The following is a 20,341-nucleotide window of genomic DNA, read 5'->3' on the forward strand; positions in this document are numbered from 1 at the left end:
AGGTATCTCTAAATTCATTCCAACAAAAATTATAAGAGAAAAAAGATCTTTGCCCTGGAATACCATAAAATTAAAAGACTCATTAGAAAAAGAGACAAATTATTCAGACTGTCCAAACAAGCTGGAATGCATCATTTGGCCAAAAAACACATAGTCTTAAAACATTTAATAAGGCAAATCAAAACATCCTATACAAATTACTTGGAGAGCATCTTAGGCATTGATGACACCAACCCGGATCAAAGTTCTTTTAAAAAAACAACAACTGTTTTCACTAATTAAGAATGCTCGACAGGACAATCAAGGTATTGCACCTCTTCATGACAAATCCACTGGCACACTGAAATATAGTAACATTAAAAAAGCAAACATTCTTAACCAAAAACTTCTGTATTCACTCCACTGAACCCTCTATCTCTTGCACAGTCTTGTTTTCATAAAATAAGAGACAAACTTCGTGATGCTGATCTCCCCTTTCATCTCAGAAGCAAGTACCCATCAATGCCTGGCATTTCCATCAGTCTTAACGGTATTCTCAAACTATTATCAAACCTAAAAACTGATAAAGCTTCTGGTCCTGACAACATTAAGCCAGTTGTGCTGAAAGAACTTCGCTGCCAAATAGCTCCTTTTCTTCAAATTCTTCTGGCTACTTACCATCTGACTGGACAAAGGGAAATGTGCCCCCCCCCCTCTATAAAACGGACCCCAGAGTGACCCATCAAACTACCGTCCTATAACTCTGACTTGTATTCTTTGTAAACTTACTGAACATATCATAGCATCTAACATCTCTGTTCATCTTACAAGATACAATATATAATATGATCTCCAACATGGCTTTAGGGAGCGCCGTTCCTGCGAAACGCAGTTCATCCAACTGGTAGATGACCTTGCGAGAACCCTTGTTGCAGGCCAGCAGTCAGATCTTATTCTTCTGGACTTTAGCAAGGCTTTTGATAGTCAGCCATTCTAAACCTCTCTATAAACTTCACGAACATGTTATCAGAGGCTGTACTCTTGACTGGATCCGTTCTTTCCTAATAGGTAGAACTCAAATTGTCGTTCTGGAGGGCGAGAAATCTGATGAAGTTCCAGTGACATCTGGGGTGCCCCAAAGCTCTGTCCTAGTCCCCCTCTTATTTCTCCTCTACATAAACAACCTACCAGATAATGTAAGATCCCACGTCCGTCTCTTCGCTTATGACACTGCTGTGTACATCACGATCAACAACCTAAATGATTGCAACCAATTACAGCATGATCTTAATACATTGGAACAATGGGAAACCAAATGTGAAATTCAGTTTAACCCCAGTAAATGCCAATTTTTTAATATAACTCAAAACAAACACCAAATCAAACAAAATTATATATTACATGGCCAAATCCTTGAAACCGTACCAAGTGAAAAATACTTGGGAGTAGACTTATCCGAAGACCTTTCTGTCATCACTCACATTAATAGAATATGTACAACAGCAAATAGAACACTTGGTTTCCTTAAACGTAACATCCAAACTAAAAACAAAAAAGTAAAAGAAACTGCCTATAAAACTCTTGTCAGGCCTCAAGTAGAATACTCGTCTCCAGTCTGGTTGCCATACACTAAACAAAACATCAATAAAATCGATCAACAGTCACTCGGTTTAAGATCTCTAGAGAACAGACGGACTGATGCTAAAATAATATTATTTTATAATTGTCCACTCTTTAGTAGCTGTCCCCGTCCCCACTTATTTGGAAAAACTCAGGAGATTGACTCGCCATACACATCCTTTAGCTTATAGGCAGATTCACACAGTTGCTAACTGTTATAAATTCTCATTTTTTCCCAGCACTGTCATACTAAGGAACAACCTCTCTTCAGAAATTGTCCTCCTGCCAACGCTTGAATCTTTATATACATACACTACCACTTTCAAACTTTGTTTCAGTCTTACTTTCTTTCTTGACGTCTCACTGTCAATAATTTCATTGTACAACATTGTACAAATCTTTTTCTCGCTCTGACAGCGCGATCTGTTAATAATACCCGAAAGGGGAATTCAAAAGTATCCGAAGATAGATAGAATTGTTCCTGTTGCACCCAATTCTCCTCTGAGTGACCCTGTTTTAATTAACATAGCAGTACGTACTGGAGCCAATGTATGGCTTAGTATATGGTAAATGGCAACTTCCGTTTAATGAGCTTGTAAGCCAATAAATCTTTTATTAATTAGATTAGTGGATTACACTTTTTTTTCTGAAATCCTAATATAACATAACGTGGCATTAATTATAAGATATTGACCTAGACATTTTGCGACCATGATATTTTTAACTATGTCCTTTTGGTTTTACCAATATCTTTTGTTTGATTAACATTATCAGACTGTGATGCTATTGTTTGAGTCAGAATGTTCACAAGACTGGGTGGATGCTTGATTTGGATCAAAAGGATCTGTACATTATGTCAACTTTCTCCGAAAACTTTATCCTTCGCATCTGCCCTTATCCTCCTCCGTTTTTGTTCTTTGTGTTGCTAATTGATGTTCACTAAACTGGTACTACTACCTACGTTGAGATCTTATTTCATCCTGCTTCAAGAATGCAAGCTCCAACTTCAAACCATGAGATGTTCAGGTTCATGTGTTGAACTTCTAATCCTTTTCTTTCTTACCATGGCGATATCTCATAACAGTTGTTTCTTTCAACATGTCGCTCCATATGACATTCCATACCCCTGGAACATTTCCCATGACATGCTCTTCCTTTAACATTTGTCTTGTACACGTTCAAATATTTTCTTCATTGACCTTATATAATATATACCGAATCGCGCGTTCTTTTAGTTTGTGTAGCAACAAAGAAGTATGGTCGCATGAGACAGTATTTTTTTCACCATTTTAGGAATGGGGCAGAGTCCCTTTGAATTGGGAAATATCGCGTCTTTTGTAATAAAATTGGGAAATTAATGTTATTGATTTTATGCTTACAAATACTCTAAAATTGATAATAAAAGTGTGATTTCAATATTATATTTTCTAAGGTTCAACTTATAGAGCTGGCTTTAAAGAATTTTGACATGTTTACACTTATAACAAAAAATTGTTTCGGAAACTTTCGATTGGGAATTTTAAGGTCCCTTTAGGGAAAATTAAAAAAAAAATCCATTGGAAATCGGCCCCCTACTGGACCCAAATTTGAACGGAAAAAAAAACACTGCATGAGCTTAACTAAAACTAAGTGGAGCAGTAAATAACCTTCTCATTCTGCTCGAATATACATTATGATAAGGCATACGATTTAAACAAACAGTCAACACACCATTTAGACTTATGACTGGCAGAAGGTAGTTTGTTAAGATGCATTATTAGATCATATAATGCATGAAAAGTATTTTCAGTGAATACCTTGCATGAGGGTATACGAAGATCTGAGTGAAATAAGTAGTACCAGTTTAGTGGAAATGCACTTGCAACCCAATTATCTTTTCATGTACAGCAGGCTCACAGTTGCATCTTAAAATTGACATAAATATCCACAATGTTAGTTATACAATTCCACGACGGTTGGGGAATGAAATGGATAGGAATTTTGTGATGTTGTTTGTCTTACCGCTGACTAAATTTATTGATAGAGCTGAATAAACACACAACCATATTATTTTTGCAAATCGTTGGAAGAAACAATAATGGTGTTGTAAACTGTTATTTACTATATTTGCAACAGAATTACTTATTATAATACTTAGTGTTGTCCATGCTTATCCGATGTAAATCAAATTAAGATGTAAATTATTTGAGCTAAACGAATATATGCACATGATGTCAGCACCTTGTTGTGTTAAATCGAGCATGCAGAACATGTGAATGTTAAATATGTCTTCTTAAATGTGTTGTCCTTGATAACTACATGTAAAGTTAATTATATATGTACTTCAAAGTTTTATTATGGATAATAGTTAATGTACCTTACCTTACAAAATGCCATTCAGATAGACAATTATTCCAGTTTATATAGCCTGAAACTCAGATCAAATAATTGTGATAGATTTTTAATTGCAATCATTTGTATAAGCGACCATATTTGCTGCCATTTTTGGCATAATCTTGAATTTTATTTTGATCAATTAACACCCAAGCCATAAAGCGTCATAGCATCATTCTATTTAGGTTATGAAGATGCTAAATAATTGGTAAAGTAATAATTATATAATAATTTAGGGCAAATTGCTGAAACGACGTCCATCTTGAACGCCATCTTCCAAATCTCAGGACCCTTAATTAAACCAGACCGGGATCATTCTGAATCTTGATTTGCGATATTTTTCTAACCAAAATCGATTAAAAATTTACTATTCATCCCAAGAACGGGTGTATGACATATTCTACCGGATTAGCTATGTGTTGTTGCTAGTACAATCATACTATGGCGAAGGTTTACACATCGTTTCATCAGTGTCAATACGTTTTGTTCGAACGTTTTAACAGAACAGAACAAAACAGAAATTGTATTACGACTTGTACATAGTACATCGTCAGTCTAAACCATGTAATAATAAACATATCAAACAGTCATGTAAAAAGACAGAGTTTATACAGTTGTAAAGGTTGTACATACTATCTAACATAATACATGATAGTGGTGGGTAAACACAAAACAATTAAGACAGGAAAAAATTGATTTTTTTTCAAAGTGTTTGTGCAACATAGTTTCAAACAGCTATTAGCATTTATGGAAAATAAACTAACATCAACAAATGCTTTGTGTATAATAATGATTAAATTATAATAGAAAGAAATAACTCACGAACTTTGCATGAAGCAAATTTGGCGGCAAAATTTAATTTATCATACAGTAAATGGCAATTGGTTTTCTTACGTATATTATGCACAAATATATTAAAGTTCATTAGAGCACATATGTTACATAACATAACTACAATTACGCAGTATCTAGTATGAATACAAGTAAATTTACTTTTCTTGCGTAAGTATAATTACACAAACAATTAACATAAACAAATAAACAAAATCAAACCCGCGGAACATAAAATTCAGCTGGTGATATTCGTAGTAGGTATAATTTATTATATACATACAATTACACAAAACAAATAAACCAACACAAAATCAAAGCCGTGTAACATTACAATTCAGTTGGACGTATTCGTATTCTGAACAACATTCAATATAGACTTCCTAATTAAAAGAGTTTCTTTAACAAAAACAGCTTACTTAATAACTTCTTCTTTAGAACATGTTTTCATTTGGCGTAGAAATGTATATACTGATGGTCGCTTGAAATAACAAGTTTTTATGTATATTTTTCTGATATCGTTATAACAAGGGCATATTCACATAAAATGGTATTCGTCTTCAATGTCGCGTGCGTTACAACAAGTACAATATCTATCTTCCCTAGCTATGCGATTATTATTAAACCTACCCGTTTGAATTCTTATTGGATGACTTGAAAAATCTTAATCCGCAGAAGTAAACTCTGAAACTTTAAGGAAAGACATCTAAATATTTTTCATTTTCAAACGATATTTTAAACTCTTTGTACAATAATAAAACTGGACTTTCAAGCGCAACCAATCTTGTTTAAAACAATCTATGACTATGCATTTAAATTCACTGAGAAATGTCTTTTTGTAAACAAATTGGTGATTTTCAAACACGTATGCAAATCCATAATTATTAAGGAGATAAGTTGACATTGGGTACCCAATTTCTCTTTCCACTAATACAGTCTTTAGGAGCTTCGTTATAAACTTCACTTAATATTATAGTATCACTGTCTTTAATATTTAACCAATATTTAATTATTCTGATGTATCTGTGGATATACAGTGGATATCTGCCAAGTTCAACATAAACTGCAGCAGAACACGTATTTCTTCTTACTCTTAATAATCTTTTGCAAAATTTAAGATGGGTTCTTTCTAGTTCTTTCGATTTCGTATATCCCCAAACTTCACAAGAATAGTTAAGTATTGGTGTTACAAATGCATCGAATAGTTGACACACAGTTTTGGGCGAGAGATCAAAGTCGTTACATTTGCAGAAAAGAACATTTAAAGCTTTTAAGGCCTTTCCATTGACATATTCAATGTTTTTACAAAAGTTCCCTGTGTAATTAAAAACAGTACCTAGATAGTTAAAATCATCAACAACTTCGATTGGTTGGCTATTATATGCCCATTTTTCGTTTGCTAATAACGCCCCGCGTTTTCGGAAAACCATTTTTTTAGTTTTTGTGATATTTACAGTTAGACCCCAGGTGCAACAATATGAAAACAAAAGATCTAAATGCCTCTGAGTTTCTTCAGGGGTTTTACCTTTAATAGCCATATCATCGGCGAATAACAACAAAATCACAATAATATCATCAATACTTAAGCTTGCGTTAATGTCATATTGCAAATAAAGCTCTAAATCTTCAACAAATACTGATAAGAAAAGGGGTGACATCACCTCTCCTTGCCGTAAACCAACAGCGTAGTTGAAATATTCAGAATAAGAACAAACCTTGACACAAGAGTTTACTCTTTGATACATGTCTTTAACAATTCTTAGTACTTTACCATCAATACCTGTTTTATACATTTTTAGCCAAAGTGCATTTCTATAAATAGAATAAAAACATTTCATCTTGTCAACGTAAATTACATAGAGCCTCGTATTTTCATTCAAATATTTTTGAACAAGAGAATGTAAAAAAAAATTGGGTCTACTGTTGAACGCACTGTTGGACAAACAACTTACAAGCGTAATACTACGATAATTATTAACGTCGGTTTTATCACCCTTTATGTAGTGGTATTATTAAACCTTCCATCCAGCTTTCTGGGTAGTACCTGAATTTAAAATCCCGTTAAAAATATCACATATATGGCAAGCAAGGATATCAATACAATGAAGTACTCGTTTAATAACTGGTCATTGCCCGGAGCTTTATTACGCTTGAGCAATTTAACTGCAGTGTGAATTTCACTGTAGGTAATAGGCTGGTCAAGTTCATTATTACAACCAATTACATTATTTAAATCGTGATGTGTACAAAAATATTCAGCTTCTTCATTATAACAGTTAGATAGATCATTAATTAAATTTGAAAAGTATTCTTTGAATGTATTAATAGAGATGCCACTATGATCGGGTTTCGGTTGACTTTTAAAGTCTCTATAACGCTCAAAATCAACGAAAATTGCGTTAAGTATTTCGTAAAATAAAGTCAACACTTTAACAATCAGTGTTCCTTATAGCAAATAGCCAAAAGTTCAACGCTAGATGTGGTATGATTACACAGATTTTTGTAGATACAAAATGCTCGTTTGTATTTATTTGTGGCCACAATTAATTCCCGCGAATATATCTATTCATACGACACACGAACACCATTTTAGTGTTCATGTGTCGTATGAATAGATATGCAAAACAATAATAAAAACGAGCAGTTTGTATCTACAAACATCTATTGTACCAGACCACATCAGGCGTTGACATTTCGGCAATTGCCATAAGGAACACTGATTTTTAATTGGCAAGGCACCAACTGTGATCAGGGTATGACTATTAATCATTTGAATATGAACATACTTGTTTCATAGATTTAAAGGGATCTTTTCACGCTTTGGTAAATTGACAAAATTGAAAAAAGTTGTTTCAGATTCGCAAATTTTCGTTTTAGTTATGATATTTGTGAGGAAACAGTAATACTGAACATTTACCATGGTCTAATATAGCCATTATATGCATCTTTTGACGATTTTAAAACCTAAAAATTATAAAGCGTTGCAACGCGAAACGATTGAATAATTTGGAGAGTTCTGTTTTTGTCGTTAAATTTTGTGAAACTACGAAGATTGCTTATATAAGGTATAAAAAACGTCAACTATGTGTATTCGGCGGAATAGCTCAGTAGGCTAAAGCGTTTTTACTTCAGGACTCTGGCAGGACTCCAGGGGTCACTGGTTCGAAACCTGCTCCGGGCAATGTTCTTTTCCTTTTTTTAATTTTATACTTGATTTTTTACTGAGGCTTTTACGATCCAATGTTTACATTTATCATTATAAAGCATTTAATGAATAAGTTAAAAAATGCCAAAATCTGTGAAAAGGCCCCTTTAAGCTACTTTCATTTCACAATATGAAGCAAAGAAACTCAGTGCCAAGTCTGTAAATGAGTGCCTTATTTCTAGGTATTATATATTGTCATGGCTGGTAAACAGCGTTGCGAATTGTATTTACTTTTCTTAAGTTAATATATTCGTTTAATAATATTTATCATTTATCGGTTAATGTAGTAATGCAAAGGCTACCTTTTATGCTCAAAGTTGTCTCTCTGTTGTGCATACTCAGCGTTTAAAATTACTATATAGTGTCATGGCTAATCGATGGCATTGCTAATGATACTGTAATTTCACAGCATAATATATAGGTTAAGTAATAGTCATTGCGTTTTTGGTTTTGCAGGGGGCCTTTTCACGTTTTGGTAAATTGACAAAATAAAACAAAATGTTTCAGATTCGCACATTTTCGTTATAATTGATATTTGTGAGGAAATCGTAATACTGAACATTTACCATGCTCTAAAATTGCCATTGTATGTATCTTTTGACGATTTTAAAACCTAAAAATTATAAAGCGTTGCAACGCGAAACGATTGAATAACATGGAGAGTTCTGTTGTCGTTATATTTTGGGATAATACGAGTATTGCTTATATAAAGTATAAAATACATCACTCGTTGCATAAGCTTAGATGGCCGAGTGGTAGAAGCGATAGACTTTTACTCCAGGGGTCAGTCGTTCGAGTCCAGTTGAAGGTTACTTTGTTTTCTTTCTTTAATGCTATTCTTGTTTTTACTGGATCTTTTTAGATCAAATGTTTACATTTATCAATAAAAAGCATTTAATGACAAACTTCATTACATGCCAAAATCTGTGAAAATGCCCTTAAAGTATAGACGTGCATTATTTTATGTATAATTATGCAATTTTGATAGTGTTATACATATTATACATGAATTGCCAAATGCATGCAATATTTGTTCAATGAGGAAGATGGCGTCCAAAATGGTTGCCAGAATCAAGATAACTCCTCAAAACATGCTGCGTAAACCAATACCTTATCCAAAGTTGGCATAAAAATAATAAATATGTACATATAATACAACTAAATTTCAATATAACATTTTAGAGTATTGTATAACATGAACATATCCCCCTTATTCTGACCATTAGATAAAATTTATATATTTGTATAAAACACATTTTACGAATATATGATTTATTTTAGATAAAAACATACCGGTGTAATGTCATGGAGCAAAGTAGATATAAATTGAAATATCATAATACGTATTATTTGACATTCGTTCATTAAGGTTAAATAGGATGTGTATCAGGTTATGTTATGCTGTCGGCTGTTAGGCATATGGTGATGTTCTTGTATTAATGCTAATTAATTTAACATATTTTGTCTTTCATACCAACAAACAATCAACCCACAATTTAGACATAATCACAAATTATAATGAATTTAATTGTGTAGTCGATGCTTACCCGATGTAAATAAAATTACAATGTTCACCAGTTGAACTTAACGAATATATGTACATGATGTTTGCACCTAGTGTACAATTTATATGAAAACATGTGTATGTTCAATATAACTTCTTATTTTCGGTTTCTTTAATCTCTTCATGTATAGTTAAAATAATGCATTTAATGGATTCATTGTGGATACTCATTAAAGTTCCTTACCAAATGCTAACAAGACATTTATTCAAGTTTGTATAGCATGAAATTCCGATCCAATTGAGTGTGACTGAATTTGTACGGCAATCATTAGCATAAGCGACCATATTTGTAGTAATTTTGTGTATACTCTGTAATTTTATTTTCATCAATTTACTCCCAAACTAAAAAGCATAATACCATCATTCTATTTCAGGTTTGAAAGATGCCAAAATGGATAAAGGCATGATTATATAACCACATAATATCAAAATATTGAAATAGCGTCCATCTCGGACGCCATTGTGGATATTTTAGGACCCTCTATAATACAAGAGCCGCATCATTGAGATTATTGATTGGGAATATGTTTCCAACCGAAAATGCATTACCCTACACCCTAAGTCCGGGTTTATGTCGCATTTTCCCGAACTAATAGGACTGTTTTTGCTTGCATTGCCTGATATGAATGGGGTTGTGATCCTTCTTTCAAAAAATATGTTTTTATGTGAAAGTTGTGTACTTGAAACACAGTTCATAAAGTGCGGACATATCAAATAAAATTCATATAGTTTTATTGACCTTCATGTTAATTACCAAATAAAGCTTTTTTGAAGTATTGTTAATGGATTTTATGTTTAAAATGATGACTGAATGGAGTTCCTGAAGTAGCCTTGAAAACCTTCAGAATGCAGGATTTTGCCACTGTGCTTTCAGTAGGGCTTGTAAGCCCCCATACATTATATTTTGGCCTCCTTAAACAATTTTAATTAAAAACCATGTGCTTAAGCTAAGTTTTGTGATCACATTTTGTGCGCCAAGCTTTATAAACTCTGAGGCCATATTTATTGCCGAGCATTCGAGAAACTATGTAATATATTTTGTCCCAATTATATCTCGGCCACGTTTGCCACTTCGGTTGCAAATAATAGGTTACTATGACAATTAAAATAATCTTTCTCAACAATTATTTCTAATGATTTCTAGGCTGAGTTCAAAAATTGTACCGGTCTATACAAAATTTCCGCCAGGTCGTGTTACAGACCATGTATTCGTATGAAATTTTAAGCGATATTATGCGCATTTTTCACTGTTGAATTGAGCTGAAAAGAATTAACAGGTCAAAAAGAGTTAGTTAAAATGTGGTAACTGCCAATTGTCTGTAACTCATCTTGCTACGAGTTGTTTATAAAAAATATATATTATATTCGATACTTAAGAAGACTGCTCAGTACTCTAAGCCGAGCGGAACTGTCTTTTTATTAGGATCGGAGTTAGTGTTCGTGTGTCGTATGAAAAGATATGGACGAATCTGCACTAAAACTAAATTTAGATACACATCGTACATGCATGATCAGTTGTCAAACGAAAGAATGGTTGATATTCAAATGCATTATTGTAGCGTTTGGATTATAATCATGAGAATTGAGTTATGTTAAATGAAACATGACATTGTTCTTTAAAGTAATTAGATATATTGTTAGTTAGTCCAATTTCAAATTCAATTCATAATGTCAACGAGTAGTGTCATTGAAACATGTCCGTCACACAAGATTAATACTCTTTACTGTCGACTTTTTGAGATTAAATTATCGTTGTTATTGACTTTGTATCGAATTGTACAAAAAGCGTCAAAATAACAAATTCGTATAGGTATTTAATGTTTTATATGCGTGTCTGTGCGAATTCCTAAATATTTGGTTGGAATAAAAATTAATTCACGTTTTTGAAGCGACATGCTTTGGTCGATCGTCATGTAGTATCCACAGTATGCAACAAAACTTTATAAAAAAAGACAGAATTTGGTTATTTAATAATTTATGTAAATAATCGGCTATTGTTGCCCAAGAAGAATACAAATCCGTTCACAACTACAACCATATGGCCGGTCGTTTAATATTTGACCCGATTTAATAATATTTCGCTGCCTTATTCACACATACACGGGTATGTTCAATACAATCGTACATAAAGCGTTTTTCCCTTTACGACGTTTGTTAACATATTTCCAAAGTTGAAGGCCCAAATACATGGACTGGAATTTAATCGTTTTGCTATGTAGTTACTTACGTGCTTTTTCTGCTGCAGGGCAATATTGTCGAAATCAATTTTTGTTTTTACTCACTAAACACTTGAGCCCCGTCAAGTGTTTTCAAAGCAAAATGCTTACATATATTTTATATTCACCACGATCTTAAAATTAAACCATTTAATGTGACATTAATAATGTTCATGACGGAAAAAACAACCATGCAGCGTTGTGATTCCTTTATACAACTGAAAGTATGCCACCAATAAGTCGATTATGAGATCGGTTACTTATACTTCAACTGCCTCCATCACATTTGTCCCTTTGTCAGCTTGATACAATTTTAATTATTTTGTTTGCTTTTGCAAAATGAGAAACATAACACGTGTTCCATAGACAGGCATTATTCAAGCCTGATAGAACTTGTTTTACTTGTGTCTGAATATGAGGTTTTCAAAGGCGCTTTTTTATTTTGTATATATTGCTATTGTGTTCCAATTACAATGCAGAGGCGTCAACATCTCAAGCGCCGGATTTACAATCAACTGCCTCACCGACTACGAAATCGTTGACATATGTGTACATCGGCATTGGGCTTGGCGTCTTTGTGTTGGTTGTCATCAATGTAGCAGTTATTGTCATCATAACAAAGAAGTAAGCTCAAAGATTACTTGTTAATATTACATTTATATTCAATGTGAAATAATTGATACTGAAGAAAAAGTAAATGGTTTGCTGTGTGCGATTTCACTTAATACATCCAAGGTTATTCAATTATAATCCATAATGTGATGTACGACAAAACATGCATGATTTTTCGAGCAAGCGTTCATTACACAGGTATTAAACATTCGCATTGAGTACATGCGTAGGAAATAGAGTGTCTGATTACATAAGCTTATCTTAAAATAGATATGGTTTGAAATTTCTCAACTTGCTCCATCATATTCACATATTTATCCTACCCAATAAACTTCTTCAACTCCTTTTTAAGTGCAACGCCACCAAGTGAATGCGGGGTAAATTCATGAGGGGTAGTTTTTTCTCTCCTTCATTTTCTTACGACAGATGATTCCGGCCATTGCTTTTTGTTCCTAGATGCATCAATGGTATCTTAAACTTAGGGTTGTCTTGGAAGTTAAAAGAAGTTTGATTGCTGCTGGTTAAAAACTTTGAAAGTAATTTTTGTGTGCACATTTGTTTCGTGTTAAACTGAATTCAAATTATTTATTTATTTTAATTTTTTTTTAAATTATTTAATGCAGTTTTTTATGTATTTATTTATTGATGTGTTAATGTTTTTATTTGTATTCATAATTTTATAATTTACATTGAACCTTTGTAATTGAAGACGCAGGAGGCGTAATACCCCAAGCTATCCGATGACAGACCCCCAACAGATGACGCAATGCGTTCCCTCTCAGATAGATGCTGTACGTTGCAACGCCTTAATACAAACACAGTTATTTATATGATATTGCTCTAGACGATCTGTAATGTTAAAACACAACTGTACAATTATTAAAACAACAAGATATTGGGGAAAGACGAATATAGATAAAGTGAGCCACTATTCCTTAGTATTTTGCTGACTCGTTCGTTGCAAGCCGACCTTTTCGCTAGGTGATCGCTAAACTACAAGGTATGTTTAAAATATTAGCGATTACCTAGCAAGCAATGAGAGAGTGAGCAAAAGATTAAAGTGATATTATGCGCTTTTTTCACTGTTGAATTGAGCTGAAAAGAATAAACAGGTCAAAAGAGTTAGTTAAAATGTGGTAACTGAAAACTGCTACCAGTTGTTTATTAAAAATATATATTATATCCGATATTTTAGAAGACTGCTCAGTCATCTAAGCCGAGCAGAACTGTCTTTTTATTCGGATCGGAGATAGTGTTCGTGTGTCGTATGAATATATATGAACGAATCTGCACTAAAGCTAAATTTAGATACACATCATACATGCATGATCAGTTGTCAAACGAAAGTACGGTTGATATTCAAATGCATTATTTTTCTCTTTCCGGGATATTGTTTTAGTATGTTAATGCTGCAGTGTATATGAAGTGAAAACACCAAAAATTGTTGAATTGAGCTGAAAAGAATAAACAGGTCAAAAGAGTTAGTTAAAATGTGGTAACTGAAAACTGCTACCAGTTGTTTATTAAAAATATATATTATATCCGATATTTTAGAAGACTGCTCAGTCATCTAAGCCGAGCAGAACTGTCTTTTTATTCGGATCGGAGATAGTGTTCGTGTGTCGTATGAATATATATGAACGAATCTGCACTAAAGCTAAATTTAGATACACATCATAAATGCATGATCAGTTGTCAAACGAAAGTACGGTTGATATTCAAATGCATTATTTTTCTCTTTCCGGGATATTGTTTTAGTATGTTAATGCTGCAGTGTATATGAAGTGAAAACACCAAAAATAAATAACGACTGTGATAGACACCTATAAACATACCAGATACTGTTAGATGCGCATAATATCACTTTAAAGAAAATGTATTTGTGATAATTCCTATTTCAAAATCTTCAATCTGGAGCGATCAAATGATCAGTCTTCGCCCAAGCCGCCATGTAAACCAAATAATGTGTTACTGTAATGGTAACTATACATAATTGACTGATTCTTTCTAAAAGCTGAAATATTCAAATACTAAAATAATTAAGATGTAAATTGATTTATTTTGCACGGTTTAGTAAAAGAAAACCAGGACTGCAGACGATTCCTCGCTCAAACTGTGAAATGACGTCATTGTAATATTCAATGATCATTGCCAACTGATAGTATTTTAAGTGTAAATAAAGCAGACGCTTTTAAAATGCAATCAATACCAAGGTTGTGGATGTCAGAATTATATAGTATTTAATTTGGTTATAATTCATACAGGATGATATTTGAAAGAATTGTGCACACACGAAACGATAATATCTTCTATACAATAATAATAATAAATAATATATTTATATAACCTAGCATCCTTATGAACATGAGCCAGACCACACTTACCTTATTATGCAGGTGAGAGATTATCAACCACTGGCAGACCGTGGTCTGCTGGGAAGAGACTATGATCGCATAGCAGACCGTGATGTGCTTCCAAGAGAGCATGATGAGGTAGAGATCACAGAGACGAGCCTTCAGTCTGACGTCCCACAATACAGGGCGCCACTAGCAGCAAGGACGATGGTTACCTAAACCAATTACTGAAAAGATGTCAAGGGACATATCAATACCACTGAAACCAAAGGACTAGCCGTAGCCGTAACGTTAAACGAGTGTCACTTGCAACATAACACCAGTTCCAACAGAGCTTTCAATGGATATACATGCTCTGCTTAAATAGACAATTAATTGTCCCTTCGCGCAAAACATCAAGGCATCAGATTTTTTATCCACATGTACGCAACCTTGTAAAGTGGGAAGGAATTGTTTATATTGTAAAAAAAACAAAATTATTTTGCTTATTTACATTTTATTTATAAATAATGTATCACAATAACAATACCAAATTAAAATTGAGTTGTTAGTTTAAAAAAACAAAACATATTTAGATAATTTGTATTCTCTCAAACAGGAATCTGTTTATTGATGTTTGCGACTAATTGTGTGTGCGTGTTTTTCCTTAATGTCCTTATAGGATATTCTAACAGTTAAATATTTATTTGACGCTTTCCTTTCGTGATGTGAGTTCTGTTTATATTATGTTTATTCTTGATATACAATAACGCTGTACAATGTGCATGCAAATTGATGTATTTCTTACGTTTATCACATGGCCATGCGACAAAATACTCAAACTTTTAATGACGAGTTCAGCATACAACCGTCACATTTTGAATGTATGAATTTCTTTTATTGAAATAATGCGATTTAAACGAACTAGTTTGCTGAATAATGTAAACAATTAAGTTTAAAACAATTTTTTAAGTTCACAGACTGTTGGCTTAATATTCGTAGTCCGGAATGTAATAAATATTGGACAAAACAAACACTAATATGGCGGTACAAATGATTTCAACCCTTGTATTCATTTTGAAATCACATACCGTATCGATTATACTGTATACTTATTTCAATGAAGCTACCAGTGTTACACAACATGGATCATCGGTGTTTGTTATGTCCAATGAAAATATTTCGTCTAGAAATACGGATTTCCAGAGTTCCGTTACAATTTTGAGCAATTTTGCCAAGAACTATTTTGCTGTTTTCATACGCTTGAATTACCTTTCTTGCCGTTTCTTGAATTATTTTAGCCCGTAAGTATGGTTGTATTTCATATTGATTGATGAAAGTTAGTAAAGCGAAGTCAACAATACTATGCTTATATGAGTTATGGGTATTCTTGTATGTATATGTATATGAACATCAGTGTTATTCTTAACGTGTCAAATTTAAGATTGTAGATTTTGTTATATATTACGCAAATGGAATGTGAATGTCGTTGCTGCAATTCGTCAAATAGTTGTATAAAAAATAGCATAGCGAGAATACATGCGTGGTGTGCACATACTTGGCTGAATCAAGCATCACATTCAGTCGTGTTTTAATATTACAAAATATTATTACTTACGACTGATGAAGTAGTTTGTTTTTGCATGATATTAAAATACATAGATTGCTTTGAGAATGGTCTAAAACCGCTTTTTATCACATGCTATACCCTGTTTCCCATGGTATACAACCATTACATAATTTTTTTTATTACACATGTGTAATACAACATTTTTAAGCGTTTTCATTGGCTTAGATTTCGTTTATTGACCAATCGAATTTTGTTATTTTGCTGAAATGACGTTGCAACGTCAAATGACGTCACAAAATGTAAACAACATTCGGGATTTATCATTATGTTTTCGTAAATATTTATTTAATTTGCTCTAAAGCATGTGATGAAAAAAATCTGACACTCGTCATTTCATACCATATTTTATTAAACTCATCCAGGAAATTCGTTAGTAAGCTCGCCAAAGGCTCACTTACTAACAAAATTCCTGAACTCGTTTAATAAAATATGGTATGATATAACAACTCTTGCCAGGTCCTATATATCTTTTTGACACGCATGATATTGTTACATTGGATTAATGCATTACGCTATATTAGAAGTCTTAATATTTATATTCTTATATTGTAAGAAAAGAATTGAACTTAATATCATATTTCTGTACTTCGATATTATTTATTCTAGAAAACTTTAAACTATAAATCATGAACAACTGATATATTCCTTTGATAAATGGACTGTACAGTGTACGCACATTGCATGCAGATATTTTTTTGTTCCCTTTTTCTTTAAAAAAAAATTAATGTCTCGCGAATATATCTCGAAGCTTGTGTTTCGTTAGATTTCTGAACATATGTTTCGATGTTATTTATCATTGAAATAAATGAACTGGTACAATGCACTATACTTTCTTTGTTATATGTCCTTGAGGAATAAACTGACTGTATATTTAGAAAATCGATTTAGATATTATTGGTGAATGAGATAAATAATCTCTATCGAACAGATGTACTGGATAATATATATTAATTTAATGAATGTATATATAGCGTAAGTATTTAGATGTATTCCTAATATATTGACATTTTTTACGGCTCAATATTCTTGAGAGAAATCAACTATTGAATACATGTGTTTTGATTTTGTTTAGTTTTTTTACAGAAATAACATTGTATTGTGAACATGTATTTTGATTTTGTTTTAGATAACATAACTGAATAACTTTCAAACGTATATTGTTGGTTCTGACATAAATGAAATGTATATTGTGTACATATAGTTTTACTGTATGATTTCCTTCTACTAAATAACTGTATATTGATCGCGAGTATAGAGTACTGGTTTTATTTTACGGGAGATGTTATAACTGTAAATGATCCAAATGTATCTTGATTTTATTCTTTCCGGTTTTAAAAGTACGGGATATTGCTCACATACATTTTGATTTAGAAAACATACATCAATTGTATTGTGTGTGCATGTGTGTGGATCTTATATTTTCATGCTATAAACGAACATGAGCTGTATTGAGCAAATATATTCAGATACAATATATGATTAAGATGTATACATTCCTTATTTAAATGAATGAAAATAGTGCGCATATGTCGTTTGTTTGTATGTAAATGTAATGGTCGTTGCACAGCTGTATCGCCAGTTTTTATGATGTTTTGTGCTTAATGTTGTATTGTATGTATTGTCTTATATAGCATAAACAATTGGTCATATGCCTTAAATTAAAGACTAACAGACACGAATTTCTATCCTGTCAATGATTCCTGAGTTTCATTTCATCAATATATTTGATAAAAGCTGATTATTCGCATTACGTCTTGATTTCTTTGTGAAACTACATAAAACTGACCTCGCTTCATATTCTACGGGAGTGTTAATACGAGACATATATATACTCAATATACTTTATGCAGACATTTTATAATCATCTTGGACGATAATTTGTATTCGACAAAATTCAAAATGGCGGACACTCAATACAATTAAAATGGATTGCTGTCAGCCTTCTTGAATAAAATAATGTTCTTCGAAGTTTCTCCATTTAATATAAAACTTCTCACGTTTTATATATATGTATATATAAACACAATATGGCTGGACGACAGTTATTATTTTGTTATGTCAATAGTGATTATAAGTCGCCACCTTGGGTTTGCTTAATCTTACAAAACAGCAGTTTTCTTAAAAATGAGCACACTTGATGGACTCAATGCGTGGAAGCATTTTAAATAAATATATTGTTGAACAAAAGTCTAAATAAGAGACTGGTGGCCATAATTTTATTTAGCCGAATTGTTGCATTAAGGATCTGTTTTATTTTGTGAAGACGTACATACAAGTTCATGCGGTTGATAAACATAATGCGTACAAGTGTTCGACATAAAGATTACACCAAAAAATACAAGCCAGTCGACTTATTGCTATCTTAAATTGTTAAAAGTGTCAATTTTATTAAGTAAACTTCGTTAACATGTTTTGACAGATTTTGATTCAGATCGAAGTAGTTGCTCTAAATGGTAACTTTATTTATGTATTTATTTACCTTAATTTCGAAGAAAGTAAACATGCAAAATGGCTGACTGGAGGTAAACTATAGCTTTCATTGGTTATAAGCACTGTTGTATCTGTAGTACACACAAATATTGTATATGATATATATTTATATTTGTATGTTAAGCTGCACTGAACTAAAATGGAATTTAATCATACTGTCAGTCTTTTTGGTTTTACTTATTACGTATGGAACATACTTGCGTATTTACAAACTGAATATCATTATAGGGATTAAGGCACTTAAATATATAATACGAAATCGTAGTATTCATCGGTTACATAGAATCGATATGTATACAAAACAATGTAGCCATGTAACCATTTTTTTCGATATAATGCGAATCTATCTTTTATTTAAATATATTGTTCCGAAACGTAGGGTTTGAAAACAGCACAATTAGTATTATATTATATATGTTAAAGCATATATTTGCTTTCGCCTGCTCTTAGTTTTCTAGTTGCTGATTTTTTAACGCAAACTGACATTTTTGTCTGACAGTTTCTACCATTTGCCTTACATATTGGTTAGATAAAAATAAACCGTATTTCTTTATGAAATGTTGCGTATATATATTGTACATACTGGTTTGTATAAGATGCTTTAGTCCCTTCCCTGTATTTAATGTCTATATTGGAATACTTATATATATTTTGTTTAAAGCGACTATGCCAACAAAAGTCGTCCAGCTGTAGTATACACTTAAAAAATAACGTTAATAACCCAAGTTACAAATATCTATAATAATTAACATATTATTGAAATAACTATAACTTTCTGGGAAAGAAACGAAACAATGTAGATCGTGTTTCTTCGACTTTATTTGTTGTTTACACCCAACCACATGTTAACTTTTTACACTGTCCGTGTTATTTATAATTGGTTTTCTTTTTTTTAGTATTTTTCTTAATGTGTTTGTATATTCATTTCTTAAATGTTATATTATTATTTCGCTTCGGGAATATAATCTGTTGGTATGAACTCTCGCGGTGGATGTATGAATGTAATTCTTTCCTTCAGTATATTACAGTATAATAAATATAGCCTCTTTCTTAGAGTTTTATTTGTTTGTTAAACCAACAACTTACCGAGCATAGAAAGAGTAAGTATTTACACGATTACTGTTTTCATGTAATGAGTCATGTAAGTTTGAAAGTCACACTCGTATAGAATACCTAATGTGAATGTAATATCGTTCTAAATCTTGTAAGATTGCTTTTATTACATTTTAAAGGGACATGAATAAGCTGATTAATGAACTCTGTTTATATATATATCTTTCATCAATTTGAAATAATTGTATGAAGGAAGCTGCACGCACAAATGACACACCAACACGGTTACCATAGGACATTTAGTCCGAATGAGATGCATCTTAAAGAAAAAACCACACCAGCTAGGTAACTGTCTTATATCAAATCTAAATGAAATTAAGTTACAAGCAGATACATACCGACAACACCAATGATACTCCCCATAGCAGTTAGTTG

The 20,341-nt window shown here is 32.4% G+C and overlaps 1 protein-coding gene across 1 annotated transcript in view; it reads left to right on the forward strand.

The window, feature by feature from the left end:
- Window positions 1-19,831, forward strand: part of LOC127872195 (slit homolog 1 protein-like) — a 68,787-nt gene extending 48,956 nt beyond the window's left edge. The window contains exons 8-10 of the mRNA XM_052415525.1: window positions 12,268-12,412; window positions 13,110-13,191; window positions 14,797-19,831. Of these exons, the coding sequence (XP_052271485.1) occupies window positions 12,268-12,412; window positions 13,110-13,191; window positions 14,797-14,973 (404 nt within the window). The 3' untranslated portion in view covers window positions 14,974-19,831. The remainder of the gene's footprint in view (window positions 1-12,267; window positions 12,413-13,109; window positions 13,192-14,796) is intronic.
- Window positions 19,832-20,341: the final 510 nt, after the last annotated feature.

The sequence above is a fragment of the Dreissena polymorpha genome, chromosome 3 (genome assembly GCF_020536995.1).
Source record: "Dreissena polymorpha isolate Duluth1 chromosome 3, UMN_Dpol_1.0, whole genome shotgun sequence".
NCBI classification, from domain to species: domain Eukaryota; kingdom Metazoa; phylum Mollusca; class Bivalvia; order Myida; family Dreissenidae; genus Dreissena; species Dreissena polymorpha.